A 21,427-nucleotide genomic window follows, 5' to 3' on the forward strand; every position below is an offset into this window, starting at 1 on the left:
TACCAAATTAAAGAATATCTGTAAAAAATTCTATTTACGATTCTATAGTTCAACATTCTCGAAGTATTTATAAGAGGTATGCAAATTTAAAGCGAGTGCCCATATTTCCTCAGGTTGAGAAATCTATATTAAAGCTTGCCATGCAACGTTGTTTAATTCATAGAACTGATTTAAAAGTATATCGTAGACGTAAAGTAATCACTACAACAAAGGAAATGTTTTAATTAGTCAATAATCCCTCGGTGTTAGTTCGTGTATATATGCTAACGCACCTGCGCATTTTTCGTGCTATTTTCTACATGCTTGTTCATTTCACCCGATTTTGCCATAGACAAATCGATGAAGAGATATGTCAAACCCTTGAGCGTTCCTCTGAAGATTGCTGATGTCCAAACTCCTTCGCACCTTGGACGTATTACTTCTCTTTATGAAGTTACAGTCAATGAACCATGTAAATTGATGATATTAGATCAAAATACCATAACATCCATAATAATAGCATGACGTTAACTGAAATAAATGTAATTTGTCCTTCATAAGAACCATTTTACCCTGTATGGTTAATTTTAATCTAGGTTTATCAATTTAATATGTTTATCATTGCAATATTTTCTATTATCTCTTTATTAACACGTTGAGCGCCACGCGAATAATGCTTAACAATGGGAGAAATTTTTATGCGGCTCTGAAGCCTGAATGAAAAATTTTTTCAGGCCTCTGGCCCGCTTAGAAACTAACTTAATACATCGCAATGCAAAGCGCACTTCTAACGGACCAAATTCATATTGATCTTTTCTTACTTTTCGTTTTAAATGTTTAAGGACATTCATTGAGTTTAAAAACTATTTTGTCGTCTTTACCTTGGCTGTAATGTCCAACACAAACTCCTTTTTTATATTATTTTATTCAATTTGATTAAGATCAAACGCATTTTTCTCTTTTAGGTCATAATTTACGCTGTCAATTACTATTGGCGACTACTTATATGGGCGCTTAAAGTGTTAATTTTAGTCAATCAGCATAAACGTTCAATTGAAACGTAGTGTTTGAAATAACTTTCATAATAGCTTAATTTTAAAAGTAAAAAATTATGCACGAACCATGAGTGTGTGTGTTTAACAATAACATCCATTTATAACTGTATCTAAATTTGAAATCATGAGTGTTTGGTGAAAAGGGATTACTGGCACATAGGGTATAGTAAGGAATGTCTTGTGACAACGTATGTGTGTGAACGTGGTGTTGAGCGAGTGTGTAGTGCGTGTGAGTGTGACTGACCGTGCCGTTGTGCAGCGTGGAGGCGAGCGTGGTGGAGTGCAGCAGGTCGAGGCCAGCGATGGCGGCGGGCGCGGCCCGGCGTCTCTTGGCGCGCGCTGCCCGCCGTCGGGCTCCACCCGCGCTCGCGCTTCGCTTGCTGCCAGCGCGCCGGCTGCGGTCTGTAATGCAGTTATATATCAATATTCAATAATATAAGACATACAGATATTGTTTTTCTATCTTTAGCGACACAATATAATAACACATATATTCCAGTCTAAATAATAAAATTTAATTTAATGTAATTAAAGACTTTGTCAAGATGTGATTGTTTGCACGACGGGCCTTAAAGGAAGCTCAAGATCACCCAGCGAGTTGTAAAGAGAGCTACGCTCAGAGCTTCGCTATAATATCAAATCAGATATAGTAAACATCGAGTGGAGATGAAATACTACCGACTTCCAGGCTTAAAGGCTGACACGACTTAAAGGCTAGAACTTCGATGGAGGTATGATCGAAGTGGTGTATTTATATGAATGTAAAGATGACATTTACATATACGTAATTGTAAATTGTATATATTTATTACAATTTCAACCGGAGCACAGCAACAGCCGCCACATCACTAACGTCGTCCGAATTCAAATCGGCATTCGAATTTGAATTCGAGAGAGCAAGAACGATTTAACACAAAAGTATTTTAGCTGTAGTGGCCAGTAACATGGAGCGTGAACGTGAATACGGAAAATGTATAAAGATCGGCCTGTTTGAAATTTAAATGTTACCCTTATTAATGTGGTAAAGTTTATAGATATTTAAAGTGATACTGACTGGTGTCTGCGGAGGCCCAGGGTGCACCCCACTCGCGCGGCGCGGGCTCAGGGCCGGGCGGAGCGTCGTCCGTGCCGCTAGACTCCTCGTCGCTCTCGTCACTGGAGCGCCGCGCTGCACGCCGCTTGGCCACCGCAGCTCTTGCTCGTGTGCGCCCATTTTCTCCTCTGAAAGAAAAAAGACATGTCAATTAAAACCCGTTTCATAAAAGAGACACATATAACTTAATGTATTTTCTTATAGACAAAAGCAATAGACACTGATAAAATTCTACAAGTTTTGGTTCGAACCTAAATATTAAAATTGATTATAATAAACGAAACTGCTATAGGCCTTTGTTACACATAATTATATTTTAAAATCTAACGTGTCAACGTACGTAACTTTACAATATGTAAAATACATAGCGATAAGTACTATAAACAAATTCTAATGTGGAGTTAAAGGAATCGTCTAAATATAAAAATGGATAAAATTCAAAAGAAATAGATTTGTGATTGAGAGTTCGATTTGGGACGCGAATAAATTAACTTTGCAAAATTGTACAAGCTAATATATGTGTTTTTATAATTTTATATGTACTATCTTTATCATTTCGGCCTCTCCCTATCCATTTGTCATGAGGTCCGTAAGAGGCGTTCTTTATTCAGCGTTTACCGACGACCTTAATCGTGTGGATGGACGCACTGCGGCGAGCTTACGGTCTGTGGTCTCAACTTAAAAACCTTAGGGCTCCGGAGGCCATGTGTACTGCTGTAGTTGTAATGTAGTTTATATTGTATTTCTATTGTGTCTAAGGTTTGTCTTCGGCAATCATTACACTAGTTACCTGACTGTAGGCCGTGGCCGGGCCACTTTCCTCCGACGCTCCGGCAGCGAGGCGGTGCTGTGGTTACTGTTCCCATTAAGCAAATCAGGCGTAGGCTGTCTCGTGGGCGGCGCACTCAAATGACGCTTCCCACTACCCTCGCCATCTTCGCTGCCGTTCTGGCATCCCTGTACGAAAATGTTTTAAATTAGTTTTAAAAAGTAATTAGTATTTTTTTTTCTGTACATATTTATTCGCCAACAAAATTATTTTAGAGCAAAACAAAATATTTTCACTTTAAATAGTAACATTATAATACTGGATTTGCGATTTTGAGGTGACAATAATATAAAATTTGTTGCAAGTATGCGGGCAATGGCAGATAGTATATTTAGCCAAATAATATCGTATCCCATCGCCGAATAATAAATAACCGCAGCAAGTCAAAGTAACGCGGAGAACACAAATGAAATGGTACACAAATTATGCACATAATTTTGGATAGAACGTGTATCGCTTACCATCGGGTAAAATACTGCTCAATTATATAAAATATACTAATAATTAAAAATTTTATGAATAACAATTAAATTTAAAATAGAATCATGCCAATACTTTTTAACAATTAACAATTAAATATTAATAAATATGATGATTGGAAACAGACCCTTTTGCTGACCTTGAGTTTCGGGTTTTTCAGTCTTTGAAAGTATCTCTCCAATTTAGTCCTATCTATTATATGTAAATAATATGATACTGGTTTCCCCGTCCACGAGACGGAACCCTTGAGCGGCGACATCTCGCTGACGTGCATGATGGTCCCAATATCACTCAAATTTCTATCAGTTATCCTGAAGTTTAGAGGACAAAAACTTTTCGATGAAACGATTTTTGCTCCATCCTTCAAGTCCGCAAATCTCTCTTTCAGCTGATGATCAACATGCGGTCCGAAAGCAAAGTTATTGACGAAGACAATAGTAGCTGCATTTATTTTCTCTCTATGTTCGTCCAATAAAAAGTCTCCCTTTATCAATTTATACTCTCCGTACTTCTTGCCGTACCACCTCATCCACATCCTAAAATGCAAATCCATACTCTGAAATAAAGGAAAATAAATGAATGCTTACCAAACATAAACACTTTAAGAAAGAGTGACAAAGTCATACATACCTCTGCATATTTACTGGGCACTTCCGCTTTCTCCACGCCCAAACACACGCGGCAGGGCGTCGCAGCTGCCATTTGCAGTACGACCTGACCAACACCTGACCCCAAATCAACAAACACATCTTCGGCAGTTATATCTATCTGATCGATCATCTGACAAACTAACTCGTACGACGTCTCACCGTATACCTGAAATAACAGGCAGGTATTAAATACGTGTTACGATTTAATAAACAATAATTTGTTAAAGAAAACATATTCAAACTGGTTATAAAACGAACCTCTGGTGAAAATGGTTCATATTGATTAAGCTTGTCAGGGTCGGATACAGCTTGATTGTACGTTTGTTGTAAAATGTGTTTTAGCAGCCCTCGTGACGGGTATTTGTTTAAACGTTGAGCTGGCAGTGAAGTACCTTTTTCCTAAAACAAGAGCGAAAAAATAAAATTGCATTCTCGTATGAATCGTTTCAGTACGGTCACTAGTCACTTCAAAATGATGTAAGTATACCGGATTGAAAAAGTCGATGACGTTATTATTATAAGTAGAAACAAAAATATATAATTTATCTGTTGATTAATCGCTTTTAAAAGTACTGTATACTCAGAGGTTGTAATAGATAATTACTTAAACAATTAGTTATGTTTTGAGTTGCTAAAGCAAATCCGAGAAACAAGGTCGATTTTCAGAGAAGTTTCATTAAGACCTAAGTTTAAAGTCCGCGCATTTGATAGTGTACGTAATATTATTCTTTTGTAGCCTTGACATTGCCGTATGGCGAAATGACTGAGCGATAAAACATTCAAACATGACAATGTGGTTTACCTTGAATCGAATTACGAATTGATTTTATTTCACGTGCTTATTATAACGATTAGAGATCAGAGCAGCAACATTTTACAATCGGCAAAACGATTACATAAACGAATTACATTCTTCATCGATCTATTAAATTCTTTCCGTTACGTAAAACTTCCTTAATTACACGTTAATGCAATTAATGTTCGTTTAATGTGCGACGGAAAATAATGATGAATAGTTTTATAGCATGATGAAATGATTAAAGGTTAGGCTTAGAAATCAAGAATTTAAAAAAAAAAAGGTTATGTAACAGGCAGACTATTATTCCACCTATAAATACTTATGGTAAATTTACACTCACCATAGAACTTAAGGGAACATATTACTGCTTCTTTTCAAAATACTTATGTTAACAAAAATATATAGAATCGATATAGTGAAAAGGTGTTCTGTAGCATTTTACTACTTTAATCAGTCGCTAAAGTAAATCACTACAATACGTAGATTAGTTGCACTATTTTAACCTTTTTTTGGTTTTTAGGATTTTATAGACTGTTTTTTTATTATATATTGTTATTCTACAAAATCCTATTTCTCTAAGTATGGGTTAAAAAGCATTGGTATTATTAGTAGTGTAATAAAGAAAAATGAATATCTTTCATAACCAATTTTGTAAAAACTCTATTTTGACTGAGCACAAACTTAGACGGGCTATCAATTCGCCATTAATACTACATTAAATTGTTAGATGGTATTTAAAAAAATTATTAGACTTCGTTGAAAATTATAAATATTTTTAAACAGTATGTACTTTACTACACAAAAATAATTATTTGTAGCAAATGCGAAAGGCGTGTTTTATAATACCATTTCAGGTCAATGAGCAAGGCGAATTGCAATACTAATAACAGCATTTAATTATTACAAATAATATTCATTATATGAGCCATTTATTTTGAAAGTGACATAAGTCACTTTAAAAAAAAATCGAGTTAATGGCACCACTAAATACAATTGAACGATATCTTTTCATTTTTAAAAAATATCTCGACTTAAAAGCAAAGTGATTTATGCCACTTTCAAAATAAACGGCTCATATTTAGAAATCGAATATTTATATTATGCATAAGCATGTACAACTTCTTATAATAATATATTAAGCATATATCTATGAGTGTATCCAGGCTATTAAATTACTTATTTCTTTGCAAGATGTATGTGTTCGGTAGATACAAAAGTAATTTCTTAACCAAGGCGTCCTTACAAACAAAAACACAGTAGTGCTTGTTTGGCGACAGAAATAGGCGCAGCGGTGGTATGTATCAGGACGTTGTCTAACACATTCAGTAACATTAGCTCTAATTTTCAGCTTTCTTTATGGGCTTGGTTAATATTATACGATGAAATAAATCATTTCAAGAGACACCTGTAAAGTTAGATTTTTTAACACGTTTCTTAAGACCGGTCAAACTCGATGTGACCCTGAGTTTCACAATATGTACATTATTAATTTTTAATTAATGAACGTTTTATGTGAAAGAATCGATCATCAAGCATCAGCTTTTATCGAAATATATAAGAAAAGATGATATGAATCTGACTAGTTGCCTCATAATTATGATTAAACTTTGTAATCCTGTAGGACAGTGGTGTCAAAATAGATTTCGTATGGGGCAATTAGCACAGAATTGTAATTATTGTAGGTACATTATTATTAAGTAGTAAGAATCACATTACAAAACATCATTACTATATAAGTTTTTAGAATTTTATTTTAATAATTTCTATGGTTATTTATATCTAACCTAATTGAATAACAGGCTACTTACCTCGTATTTCCATATATTATAGTTAAATTGAAGGTAATGCAATCCTTGAAAACGAATCTTTAAACTTCGTAATTCTGGACGGTGCGTGACGGTTTGAAACTATATTTTAAACTATTTTAAAACAAACTATGCCAATTGCACTCATGTTTACCTACTTTGCCGTCACTGCTTCGAGATAACGAGGTCAAATTATACCATATTCCGCCTATTTGGGTTTGTTTAAATAATAAATAAATATACAAATGTTTTATGCATGTACTACAGAAATACCAAAAAGTTTTGAGTACGTTAAGATCGAGTGTTGCGTATAGGTAAACCTACGTAATTAATTACAGTGAAATCAACCTTCGCTTGCTAAGCTACTTGTATTTAAGAAACAAAAAGTGCAAATGGTCGACGTGAAACTATATTTTTCGCAAGCCAAATATGAATACTAAACTTATACATGAGACATGTCCAACGAGAAAATTATGTCTATTATTAAAATTCCTAACACTAATAAAAAAAAATCAGTCTCTTTATGACTGACTAAAGATGAACAGTTCACATTAACGTAATAGTTGCAAAATTTGTTTTCAGTTGTTATAATATAATGCAAATGATTTATTACTAATCGTAGTAATTTTGTAAAGAAAATAACCTTTAGGATATACAATTTAAAATATGTTTCTCTGAATTGTCCTGTGTTTTCTATTCTAAGGCCACAAATAAACTTGACCAATGCAACGAATGTTACGTTTTATTTAGTACACGAATTTTGTATTCGCGGTAACTTTTGTAACGGAATCTATATTTTCAGTATAACTGTAATGACAATCTCATGAAATTGACATTTATTTATTATTTCTTTTTACAACTATTGTAATAGCTGTATATTGCAGAAAAAATAATAATACGCGATAAGTACTCTACTTATTAATATTTAAAGCAAGTTCAATTTTCTGAACACAACGAATGTGTAAACAAACTAATATTTATCGAGGAAAGTTATCGGCCGTTTTTTCAGGGCCGGAATCTTACTGCTGCTCAAATGGCATTTGCATATTTCGCAGGTTTGGAGACGGCAAAGCGCAGTGGGCTCCTGGCCTAAGACCCCTTTTAAGGTAGTGAAGCTTGAGTGTTCTCTGAGAATCCTCGGCGGCTACACTACATACTATTATATCACCGGATTGCGAAGCCGCCGGGCTCGCGGATCGATTCGGCAGACGCTTCATGGAGTGACTTAGTTCAAGAACCCCTACGAGGAAAATTCGCGCTGGTCAGTCACTAGTCGATAATAACCGCTTGTCTGGCTTGTTATTGAATGTAAGCTGCACACATACTCATTTTGTATAATGTTAACAAATAGGTTACAAAAAGAAATAATAAAGGTTTAATGTGAAAAATAAGTTGAACACGGAGGCTCGGTAATACAAGAGACTACAAAAGGAAAACAACAAGAGCAAAGCGAAAACGTAATCGATTGCGGCACCGCGCGGGGTCCGTCGGCCGCGTGGCCTCGCCTTGTTTGTTTACGTTGCGTAGGCTTTTCATTCACAACATCGATCACATTTATACTTAACTAGGTATATCTACACATACATACAGCAACTCAATTTATGTAATTTGTTTATATTAATGTTACAAATCTCAAACATTCCAAGTATATACAAAAATAACTACAGCTTGAGTTACTAATACAATGTAGTATTTAAAAGAAACGAAACGGAATTGATGTAAAACAACAACCAGAGCCTGTAGACATTTTGTAAAACATTTTAAAGTCAACCTTCGGATCTCAAGATCTGACCACATACCAACAAAGAAACTGCACTTACCGACAAAATTAGATCCTCATACCTGTAGTTTGTGCAGTTTCGAAGAGAATCATACATCATGTTTGATGGAATGTACTAATAATCGAATCAAAGAATCATTGTAAATTTAATCTATATGATATTGGTACCGGCGCAAATTGTTTAATTAAAACCAAAATTGGAGCGCATAGATTATTTTGCAGATTGGCGTCTTGTTTCCACGGTAATTGTTAAATAATTCAAGGTTGATCGTTAGTTAAATATTTTACATGTGTTATGGTTAACATGGCGTTGTTATCTAAATATAAAACCCCAAATTAAGATTTAAACAAAGAAATATTTTCTAAAAATTACCTTATACGAAATCAAGAAGTATAATATAATAATACCCGTCACACTGGGTTACGGAATATCTTTAAATTCAAGAAACTTTGAGTCACGTGCATACTAACATAACCTGTAACATTTTTTTTTAGTTCCACATATTAAGGTGTCTTATCTCGTTCTATCCTATTTCTTCATTTAACATAAAATTAATAAAAGAAATCTCTATTATATATATTGTTTTTCACATACTAATAAAAAAACTACAGGAGTAATAACAAATCATATCTATAATAACTTCTATGCGAAACTTTTTTTTTAATTTAAATGCTACTGAAACCGCTATACCGCTTTGCTAAAGCTAATCAAGGCGTCTGAAGGAACGGAGCGGACGATATTCCCAACCGTCTCGCGTTACGCATACCTAAAGCGCGGTACATCAGTTTCGGTAGCGCTATATTAACATTAAGAAGCTATACAAATTACACTGTAATAAAACTGGAATCGAAAAAAAAAAACGCGGAGTAACCAATAATAAAACACGACAGATGCACAAAGCGATGCCCAAATATTTTAGAAAATTACCGAGTGATTATAGAAAAAACTAATTCGTTAACATGACATTATTTTGTTTTGTACAAATAATTTTACAAAATCCATCACAGCTGAATAATATTTTTGATGTATATGGTTTTTCTTAAATATAAAGGATAATAAGCTAGTCAGTCTAATAATTTAACTTGAAGATTAATCGTTAAACGGCTTTTGGCCTCCAACAAAACAATTATTTTCGCGGAACAGTAATATTTTTTACAGCACAAATGACGGAACGAGCAAGACGTTCACCTCACGATAGACGCGGCGCTCGGCCCATTAGAATGTTGAGTTAGTTTTAAAAATGAGCTGACGCCTATATCAGCTAGGAATTTCAAAGTCATCTACATAAAGCATGATCCACAGAATTAATATTTGTTGACATTGTTTTCATATGAAAATACAAAAGATGAAATAATTAGAAAAAAAAATGCAAAAAGTTCTGTAGGTTTTCATAGCATAATGCAATAATGCCCTTTAGGTTTGTTAATTGATAAGTAAAGAATGTTTGTTTCGATAAAATCTTAAAATCAATTCTAACTCTTTTAAATTGATACTGTAACTGGCTCTCGAGTGACGCTAGCGCAGCCAAAAAAAGGTCATTAACACTACGTGAGACATTTGCGCCCGCTCAATATTGCGGTCATCGCCCCTTCACGCGACCCGCAACGAATCTTCATCACAATTTGCGGCCAAAATGTTTTTAATAATTTTATATTAACAATTGACTTCGCCGAACACACCAATATATAACCCATGACCTATTAGAGAACTAAAAATATAAGTATTTGAAGGAAAACAGTTTCAATGTGTGTGTTTATTTTCAACTATCAAGTGAAGGCAATCAGCTTTTAGAAGTCGCCCGTCTATAAGCTAAGGTCAATCAACTCAAAAATGGACATTAATGTCAACGATTGAGAGTGTGTAATAGAAAAACTTTCACAAGCTATAAAATGTTTAGTGGTGTATTCAATATATAACAGTGGGTTGGCAAGAAAAGGTTCGCTGTGTCTCATTCAGTTCACGTTAAATTATGGCAATCGTTTCAGTGACCAACAATTCAATTTTGTGTTTGTGTATATGTAAATATTTACATATTAACATAAATACATATGAAAGAGAACCAGTTTTTTTTTTATTCTTCTCTGTGAGAACGATTGTTCCGTCCGAGTGGTTACTCTGACCGCTACACGCTATTTTATTACAGAAGACCGCCGAAATCTTGATTCACTAGGGCAGACGCTCAATGGTATAAGACCCTCTGAAAAGAGTCATCAGCTTGGGCTGTCTCTCGGAACGCGTTTGGCATTCAGACTCAAGCCAAGAGCTGAACCTCTACTATATCGATTACTATTGCCTAGTTAACATTACTACCACTTCGGAAAACCTTAGCGCTGGAAGATACTCCAGCAGCATTTCTATCTATAATAATTGAGTTCTGCCGTCCACTAAGGTTATCGAGGCGACCTTGCTAACTGAAAGCGTTCTTAATTGGTTGCGAATTATTTTAAATTTTATTTAGTGGCTGCCGTAACATCTTCTACTATTAGATTGTGTTGTGGGTTATAAGCCATCACGAGGGATCATCCAAAAGTAATGATAATCAATAACAAACATAATTAATATATTCATTTATTTTTCTAATTAGTCTCCTAACAAATCTAAACATTTAGGCCATGATTTTTCTAAATTCTTGGAAAATTCTCTTAGAAAAAATCTTGATCTTGAGCTATCAAAAAAAATTCCTAACAGCGGCCATCACGTCGCTATTGTCGTGATTTTTTTGTCTCAGAGATGTTAGAGAGGCAAAAGAAGTCACTGGAGTCTACATCCGGCGAATATAGCGGTGTTCCACCGTGTCTTGGTATAACAGCACTCCCAAGTCACATTTTGCTGCTCTTTCTTTCCTTGATAGCCTATCACAATCTTCTTAATTATCTGCTTAGGAGGAGCCCATAATAGTAGTCACCTTCTCCAAATAGTTCACCATAATAATTACGTCAGCGTACAAAAAACGAAAGTTATAACGTTCCCCACTAAGCATGACACTTTGAATTTCTTTGGCGTCAGTTCGTCGGCTCGTTTCCATGTCATCGATTGTTTAGTTTCGGGATCAAAGTGATCCAGATCCAGATCTCGTCCATGGTTACAAAGCACGTCAAAGAGTTATCCTGGTCTGTTAGGAACTTTCCGAGTTTTGTTGAAATATCGACTCAACTCTCCTTTTGCTTGTCAGTTCACATTCTCGGCATCCAACGCGCCGAGATCTTTCTCATATTCAATTCGTAAACAAGAATTCTTTGAATACTGCCTTTTAAGATCCCTGTGACCTCAGCTACATATCTGATAGTCACTCTTCGATCAGCCAGTACAATTTGTTTAACTGTTTTCACATTATCTTCAGGGAAGGACCTGGATGGGTGCCTTTCACGAAGGTAATCCTCTGACGACCAATTGTATGCGTCTTTTGAGCGCACCGATCGCGGCATCCGCAACATGTTCGACGGATATCATCGTTGGAAATCGGCACGTAATGAAATGTCGTTAGCACTTTATACTAACGAACTGCTGTTTTAGGCGTTGGAGAGCCTGTGCCTGTAAGATCCCAGCCGAAGTAGGACTGACCAATGATCGGAAAGATCGCAGTGATGTTTTAAACAGAGAGATTTATGCTCTTCGAGAGAGCAGAGTCTAATGCATGAATCGATTATCCTTTTAGATCGGGATACCTCGGGGTTCTGTATGTACTACGCCCTTTGAATTCGAGTTGGTCTGAGAGGGCCTTCATAGCCTTTCCTTGGTCATTGTTGATGGCGATCTATCTGGTGTTTTTACTGTTAAAGAAGTCCTCTAGACTGGACGCATTTTCTATTAAGAACAAAGCTTCAAAGTCTAAACTGATTATTTGTGGTCTTGATCGAATTAGTATTCGTATACAAGGTGGATTAGTTCCTCAGGTTGGTTGGTGATTCCGTTAGCGTAACGAAACCAAATTTTCAACGAATTAAGTTTTACTCTGCCATGTGTTTCCACGAACGGGTGTAGTCGACCACTAACAACCTTTTTAAACAAAAAATAACAATAAAAAATGTTTAGTGTTACAGTCATAAATGTAGCAATAGTAGTTTCAAAGATGTTTTGTCAAAAAACTTTGTTAAACGGTTTCTGCATAATTGCTTAGATTTTGAAGTTAAAAAGTTAGTGTTAATAAAACAAAAAGAATATGTATAAAAAAACATACAAAACAAATATATATGACTTGCGGGAGAGCCCACGAGCCTTGCTACCTTAAAAGTCTTAGCGAATTCTGCAGTGTCACCTCACCATCTATTGTAAAAAAAAAATTCTGATACTAATAAAAGATGTAAGTTAAACAAATATATTTTAGATGTTGTAACCTAATAGAGCTGAAAGTAAATTAAATAACTAGTTAATGAGGAAAGAATTAACTTTAAATTAATAAAAATACTTGATCTAGTCGAAAATATTTTTTTTAAATTCTCATAAATATTTGGAAATTTAATATCAAAACGTACATAAGGATACCTGTGGAATTTTTACATAATGCAACATGCCCGTAGCATCATCAAATAACATTTTCTATGCCGTACACGCAAGGTTACTGATGCGACAAGTTGCGCCTGACGTCGATGACTGATGACATCATCACCGACGGACTTGGGTACTCGGCTATTACCGCCTTTATTTGTAACACAGACTTATTTTTAATTAAATCGGTTTACTTTATCTTTCATAGCATTAAATGAAAACATTTACTAAGGTAAATAATTAAAATAAAAGTAATAAAAACGATAAAAATTTAACACCACACTACTCCAAAATCAGTGGAGACAAGGATAAATGTTTAAATACATTTTGGAAAGTTAAGTCCTAAATATGTCATTTACAAAAAGTTCTTTCATCGCACTTGTGTTTATTTTTTGTATGAGCACGTCTGTTGAGACGTTGAAATGAAGTTCATTTAAAATCAATAGTTTTTGGATAGTTTCGGCGAAGTATTAAGATGATATTTTAATAATTCATTATTTAAAAGATTAACGAGCTAATTCATGAATAGCGCGAAATAATGATAATACAATACAGAATTCTATTATTATCTATATATATAGGCACTAGGCGAGTACGTGAGTATTAGACTGAGTAACGTGAGAATGAAACATCGTTTTCAAATTGCGTACAAATGTATAATACAAAGACGACGAGGTGGGCACATGTAAATCGGCTCGGGCCTATTATTATGATGTTCGTCCACGCCGCGGTAGAAATGGTATGCGACGCTTATAAATAGAGTAGCCTCGTGCGGTGTCTGCTACGGACATCGATCGCTGCGTCCTCGCCGCCATCTTGGCTCTCGTGTCTCGTGCTCCACTCCCCGCCGCAGCCCCTCACTGCCCCACATTCACTCTTTCATTTCGCATATGCTACACAGTACGCTCGTTGTGAGTTGCAAGATTACTAGCGCCCGCCACTATACACAAGTAGCGTTAAAAAAATTGTATTTTGAGCTTTATGAGCTGCACACGGTACTAGCAAAATTAGGTCAAACGGTGAATTATGCTTAGTGTAGGCACAAAATGTTTACAGTTTATTAGCAATTTTTTTCAGTGCACGTTTAGCAAGTGTATAAATAAATAAAGGTGACATTGAAGTTGTTTCCGCAAAACTATGCCAAGTGTAACGTATTGCAGATTCTTTATAACATAGGAAGTATATAAATACGTCGTCCATTTCAACAGTAACGTTAAAAAGATTTAGTGTACTGTTTTACAAAAAAAAAAATAATTTATAGTTGCTAGACTAAATCACATTTTAATAAAATATTATTAATAAAACTAATAGTACGAAACGAAAAATTAAACGATAGTTTTTAAAACTTATTTTTGACTAATTGTTTGATTTGAAAAATTTCGAAAATGGATAAAGGCCTTCATACTAATACTAATACAGAAAAAGAATATTTGGGTTATTTTTCAAATTTACTTAACAAGATATTTACGAAACATTGTAAATATTAAATATTTAAGCAAGTACACTTTCTATGCGCTTTCCTACATAAGTTAAATACTTACATAATTAGTATTAAACACATATAAATTTATAAGTATATAATGTACTAAAAAAGATTCCTTATTGCTATTTCAGATGAAATCATCCAAAACCTTTTGTTTTATACTGTTTGTAATTGATTAGCGACTTAAAACTTCATTCTTTGTTAATTTGAATAAATAAGTTTGTTACATATTACAAAAAACATTATATATAATTTCTTTCGTGTACATCGTTTAGATTTTTTTAGTATATGTTCGCTGTACAAGCAATAGCTAAAACCGCAACAATTCGAACCAAAGTTTTAATTATCATTAGTACGTAAATAAGTGGTATTAGAATGTACAAACGGTATAATACGTAGCAAATTGTGTAGCGAAGTTAAGGTGAACATCGTTACAAAAGTGACCTTCCGAGATAACAGTTGTAATAACTAGCGATAAGGCAGACCTAAAGCGTATTATTAGGTACATCGTTACGATGTGGCCATCAATAAGTACTATAATCTATATTTGTCGATTTTGGATGAGTTTGAACTGCTGTTAACATATTAAATGTATGTACGTATTACGTGCGTTATTTAAGCAATTCGCTTTGAAAGTGTAAAACGTAATAAATAGAGATAGATCCCAATAAAGCATTTATGTTTTATCACTTGCGTTAACTTTTAATCTGTTTTTTTTTTTTTTTATTGAGAATTATGGTTCTACATGTCTTTGTTCTTAGGTGACTAACTGGTTTCACCAATGAATACTTACAACATAATCTGATATCACAGTCAAGTACTAATATCTTGCGATTATACAAGATCAATTGGCATAAAGCCAAAAAATAATTAACAAATTTTGTAAAAATATTAATTTAGATATAATTAAAGTCTTTAAACAATAAAGTAATTTTTTTCTTTGACTTTTAAATCATTTAAAATCGTTATTGATTTCAGCACTGTAAATTCTAAATTGTACCATACTTTTTCGTACACAGGATTGAAAAGGTAGTTGGCGTCTACTAAACGGCAGACGAGGCTAGCTTGACCGATGACATAGTCAAGGTCGCGGGAACTAGTTGGATGCGGGCTGGGGTCTCCGTGGCGATCAATGGTGGCGGCCTATTGCTTGCCGTATGTGCTTATCCGACATAATTATGATGACCTACTTAAAAGCACTGTAAACTCTTCTACTATCGTCCAGTTCATTTATTATGAATTATTTTTAAATTATGCGTTACTTCCTCTTCTTAATATCAAATATATTGGAGAACAATACTACACATACATTATTTAAAATGTTTATATTGTTTGATAAAGAAAGAAAAATAAATAATTATAATAAATCATATATGAAAAATAAATGATTAAATATGTTATGCACGAGTCGGCGTCCTTCCTACCCACAAATTATTTTATTTTTGAGTTATTTGTTGGCAGAAGTTAGGTAGGAACGACGATCGATGATCAGAAAAATTTAGTTTATGATACAGCATTTGTATTTTATATTATATTATGTGTATTTTACATTAATTTACGTACAGAATTAAATAAATAAAGTAATATTTACCAAAGCGACGACGGAGTCGATGGCTCGGTTGAAACGATCACAGAGAGCACGCATACTCTCGTAGGAGTGGGTGTCATAGTCGCACAGGATATGCTTCTCCAGTGCCGCTTTTATCTCCGGCAAATCGTCGCACACCCACCTGCACAAATTAGACAACAAAAGTTAAAATTAAAATAAAAGTATGCCCCAGACTCTACCAACGCTTGCAGACATGAACCTGTGAAAACTGTTAATAGATAAATATTTTCAAATCAACTTTTATTTATTATAAGAAGTCAGCGTCCGTTTCGCGTGGCCCGTACTGCTTTTCAAGGGTGATATTATAAAATCCATTTTTGTTCATTTTTAGCATGCCAATAAATGCTCTGGCCAAGTGTTATGCCAATTAGAGTTAAAGTATGAAAATAAGTATTTTTTATGAACGCCTCTTCAATCCCTCCTGCTCCAATTTCGTAAAATGTCTTAACTGACCTCTGCTCAGTGATAGGAATAATTCTAATAAATTTCAAGTATCTAATACTTATGGTTCTCGGTATAAAGTGATGAATCAGTTCATAATATATCCTTCCCAATTCCAATCTTTGCTTCTGTATAAAATATAAAACGCGCAACAGTGCTTCTCTAAGATGATTATATTTAAGCCCGAGTTAAAAGAAGTATAAAGGTACTACCTTTTAACCTTTATGTTGGCAGCAGGTGTGTAAGAACAACGTTAATAGATAAAAAGCAGCTGTAAAATTAAAACAGCCGCCGCTTCAGTTTTTGTATAAAATATGCGAGATGCACTTTTAAAAACGAAGGGTTTGTTATTACACGGAATTCAGATTTTTTGTCCAAGCAAAACGATATCAACATTAAAATGACACTTGAAACTTATAGTGGGACGTAACCCTTGCGGTGCCAAATGCGGTTATTTATTAATTAAATTATTCATATTAATATCGATACAAAATACAATCATTTAAAGTGTACATCAAGTAAGAATGTCAGAAAATCCCAATTTGCCAGAAACTAGCATTCGAACTACTATTGGTTCATCCTTCATCTTAAAGATACTTAGGTCCTAAACGCGCTCTGATCTGAAAAGCGTCCACAACTCATATAGAGCCTGGATAGAACTTACAACCATAATGAAGGTATGCCAGTTTCATGGCGTCAATAACCCTTCAGTCTATAACTTATAACGGAGATTTGTCACGAGCATGATTTTGATATAATAATACGTGATACGCTCTGCTCCTCTTACAATGTATTCACGAAAAAACATAACATGTTACCTTTTATTAACTCGGTCATTTTATTATCTAGCGATGGTACCCGTCCTCCTACTGCACACCGTAATATTGACGCATTACTGTTTGACAACAAACGAAGACGCCGAGACGATATCTGCCTAGACGACATTGTATTACAACAATGATTAACCGTCTGGCACATTTAAGTTTAAAACGTTCAAATCTTAAAATTATTATGCCCTCTATGTAACATATATAATTTTTTATATTAAATCAAAAGTATTAAACTCGTGTCGAGACTATTTTCGAATTGCCTCCCATAAAAATCAAATTGCCCCCCTTTTGGGGCGTGGGCCCTACGTTGGGAAGTACTGGTGTAAAGGATTTTTTCTATATACAGAAAATTACATTAATTAGGTACCATTTGTTTGTGGTTCATTTCTGAATGCAATAGATACCATTATTGTATTACCAAATCAAAAAAAATACTCCCCTACCCCCTCACATTATACCTCAGTCGAATATACTGACATAACAACGACAACACTAACAAAATGCCTCTAATTGTGTAATAGCTTGAAATTTATTTTAAGCAAAAAATTAATTTATGTAAATTTATATATTTTCATAATTAATGTGCCTATATCTATAAAATTTTCGAAGTCATGGATAAAGTCGAAAAATACTTGTATTATAAATGTTCATTGTTTAATTATTTTAATGTATTAGATATCTCCATTACTTATTTTGTTACAGAAACCGATTTTTGATCGAAGAAATAGTTTTTTTCAAAAACAATGCTGTTCAATTAATTTTATGAAATTAAGACAATACTAAAAATAAAATAAATTGATAATTATTCAAGTTCATGAATTATATTAAATTGTATTAAGTATTCTTTGATTACATTTTCAAGGTCATTAAAGAAGAGTGAGCGCGTCCGGTCGAAGAGGTCGTAATGTCGGCCTCGCAGCCCTCACTATCCCAACTGCCGGTCGCCCGGGACTGAGCGGGTCAACTTGCCAAACAAGTTCTTATTTCCGACGTGCCAGTAAATGATTTATTTTCGTTCCGAAAATAAATTAGAACCAAATGCGTTGTTTTCATAAAAAAAATGCATTGTTAAACAAGTAAATAAAATTTAGTCAGTATTATAAAATACTAGTTAACATTTTCATCATAGACGAACAAAGGTTGTGGGAACGATAACAGTCACTGGGCGCGAGATTTTGTTTCGGCCAACAGTTTCTCACACACTTGTTAATATGTTATACATGCTTTTATTAAATATGTAGAGCTCATAATTTCGCAATTAAAGTATGAAGTGAATTATTAAAATTTGTTTAAAAATAGGCAACACTAACATTATTAACTAATATTTACTGAACTAATCATTTTATATCAAGGTTCAAAAATTAACAATGTTTTATGTACATTTTATGACAATTTACTGTTCTTTATTTATGTTAACATTCAAAAAAAATGTTTTATTTAACATGTAGGTAGTTCTTTTTTGCCACTAAAATTTTTGATATTTTTCATTAACATACCTTATAGTCTCTACTATCTCCAAAGCTCCATCGTGTTTGTCCTATAACAAAAATGTTGAAATTAAAAACCAATAAAGTGTTTCTAAAAATAAATTTTGATTTTAAGCATCATTACACTGGTTAAATTTACTAACTTGTGTATAGCAAAGTGTCTATAATAAAAATTTGAGAATAATATTTGGTAGGTAAATTTAAAATCTGTATGCAAATGATGAAAAAGTGAGATATAATTTATAAAAGCCAAAAAATCTGTTAAAATACTGTTTGTTCATTAGATATAAATATTTTCCAACTCAATAAAAACAATTATAGATAGCCCCAACAAACAAATTCATTGTAGAATATTACTAATGACCAATTTTGTTTTATTGTACAATATTTTTAGGATACTGCAATAGTTCAATGTTTTAAGACCCAGCAATAGTTTTAGGTTCCAACTAGAAAATCTATATTATAGTCCATTCTATTTTTCTTTAAAAACTGCTGACTAGTCATTAAGGGCAAACATCCATAATATCTAAATAAAACATGTGCAGCATTAAATTCCCTTTTTTATGTAGTTTGGTAAATAAATTGCAAGTTAATTTTTAAAAGCAAGGGTGCTAAATTACCTTGATTATTACCACAAAAAAGAAAAGTATCTTAGAATGTATTGACAATAAATACTAATTTTTTTCTTATATATTTTATGTCACTAGTTGCAGTTTAAAACAGAAATAACATGACTGATTATTGTTTATTTATAAACACAGAAAAAAAAGAAAAAACTAACAAAATGACATATACTAAGTTTGCTAGTATTGTTGTGATAATTTTATTAATTTTAGTAGAGTAACATTTCCAAATATTGTTCACCAACACTAAAAATAAGTTTTTCATATTAAGTGTATCTGATTTACTATGATTATAAAATATATAATTTTTAAACACTTATTTATAAATACTACTATTAAATATAACTTAAGCCTCAAGCAAATTTTAATGAATATACAAGAATTAATGATTGTAGTACAGAAATATCTATAAATTTTAATACATTATTCATTAATGTAGACTACATTTGAATGTATAGATAATTCGCCTACTTTAACAGTGACTGTTGTATATTATAGAAATAATATTGACAATTAGATTTCAAAAAGGTAAGCAATACACCATCATTGTTATTTTGTTAATTGTAAATAAATGTATTGAACATTTGTGGCAAGATTAGAAATTCGTCTATAGTCGTTAAATAAACCTTATAGACATTATTGTTGTTTAAATAAATATAGATAAAAGAGCTACTCCAAAGTAAAACACTGTTCTGACACCTGATACCACATTTATACATACATAATATGGAAAGAGCAAAATGTAAATAAATGACGATTGAAGACTACGCAACAGTGTGTACATATCTAAAAAAAAAGCCGACACCTTGACAAAACACGAGGTCAATACACTCTGCACTACCCATGTGATGTGAGCAATAGCCTATGATATTTTCTTAATGTATCTAATGATAATTGTTTTGTTTACGACGAAATACGCGGGCAAAACTATTAGCTCCTTATGTAAGACACAATAAACAAAAATTTATCACTTTCTTATTTTACTACTATATATTTATCCTCAAATTTTGATAATCTTAAGTTATAGGGATGCGTTGTTTGATTATAATTAATACTTTGCCTTTGATCTAACATTGCAAAATTTGTTTTTGGAAAAGATATAATTCAAAATAAGTTTCTTACCGAGCCATGACCTGATGTGAGGGGCCATGTATAAACAACAGGTTCCGCGCCTGCAGGGGAGTGCAAGCGTAAATCCAAAGCCATGATAGAATAACCGCTGCATTAAAACACTCTGATTTCACTTATACACTAATATTACCACTAAAAACACTCGATATTAACATAATTTCATTGCACTTTCACACACACACACTCGGAACAACTAGGCTAGACGCCATGTTGAAAACATATTACCAATCAAATCATGGCCGTCATTCAGTGTTTCCATAAATCAATTGCTTAGTAAATCAGTAGAACTTACATGTAAAAGATATTTCGATTAATAATATCTAAAACATGGTCTTATTAGTTATCTTATACAGTTAATATTAATAACATGCTGTTTATGTTTAGTAAAAAATATGGGATATAGTCGAATAGAACTAGTTTTTTGTAATAAACCATAATTTTGTGCTATAAAAAAAAGTTTGACTAATAATAATTTGAGAAAAAAAATGTACAACTTATTTTAATCAGATTTTTTAATCCAGAAGTTTAACAAAAGTTGCCTTAAGTAAAGTTGGTCTATAATCATTTTGTCGTAGATAAATAAGAATCAATGGTAAATCATTGCACTCACCCTTTTGCGATATCAACTAATGAAGTTCTTTTACGTTTATTTTTATTTAAGATTTCAACTTTGTCGATTACTGCAGGATTGCACACCATTGTTCTTATTAGAAGCTGTTCACTATAAAGCAAAAACCACATTTAGGCAAGGTTTACACTGTCATTGTGTCTTATTTTTGTTATTTATGTAATGTTTTTGTAATTCAACATAACAACAAAACAATCAACATATTTTAACCATCAGAAAATATTTTTATCACAATGTGC

The 21,427-nt window shown here is 33.2% G+C and overlaps 1 protein-coding gene and 1 long non-coding RNA gene across 5 annotated transcripts in view; one reads left to right on the forward strand and one right to left on the reverse strand.

The window, feature by feature from the left end:
* Positions 1 to 20,759, reverse strand: part of gpp (grappa) — a 33,461-nt gene extending 12,702 nt beyond the window's left edge. For 3 of the 4 annotated variants that reach the window (XM_068770930.1, XM_068770929.1, XM_068770932.1), the window contains exons 1-9: positions 20,552 to 20,759; positions 18,816 to 18,856; positions 16,031 to 16,169; positions 4,345 to 4,485; positions 4,067 to 4,252; positions 3,564 to 3,992; positions 2,918 to 3,084; positions 2,089 to 2,255; positions 1,279 to 1,436 (exon numbers count right to left, since the gene is read on the reverse strand). In XM_068770930.1, the coding sequence (XP_068627031.1) occupies positions 1,279 to 1,436; positions 2,089 to 2,255; positions 2,918 to 3,084; positions 3,564 to 3,992; positions 4,067 to 4,252; positions 4,345 to 4,485; positions 16,031 to 16,169; positions 18,816 to 18,856; positions 20,552 to 20,635 (1,512 nt within the window). In that variant the 5' untranslated portion in view covers positions 20,636 to 20,759. The remainder of the gene's footprint in view (positions 1 to 1,278; positions 1,437 to 2,088; positions 2,256 to 2,917; positions 3,085 to 3,563; positions 3,993 to 4,066; positions 4,253 to 4,344; positions 4,486 to 16,030; positions 16,170 to 18,815; positions 18,857 to 20,551) is intronic. The other variant, XM_068770931.1, reaches the window with a different exon arrangement.
* LOC137927124 (uncharacterized) lies at positions 13,855 to 18,584 on the forward strand. Its single transcript, XR_011107744.1, has 3 exons — positions 13,855 to 14,102; positions 15,459 to 15,594; positions 18,182 to 18,584. It is a non-coding gene; the product is annotated as an uncharacterized lncRNA (long non-coding RNA).
* Positions 20,760 to 21,427: the final 668 nt, after the last annotated feature.

Source organism: Battus philenor, unplaced genomic scaffold, assembly GCF_028537555.1.
Source record: "Battus philenor isolate CCGP_79_NKW_IND1 unplaced genomic scaffold, ilBatPhil1.0.hap1 SCAF_3, whole genome shotgun sequence".
Taxonomy (NCBI): domain Eukaryota; kingdom Metazoa; phylum Arthropoda; class Insecta; order Lepidoptera; family Papilionidae; genus Battus; species Battus philenor.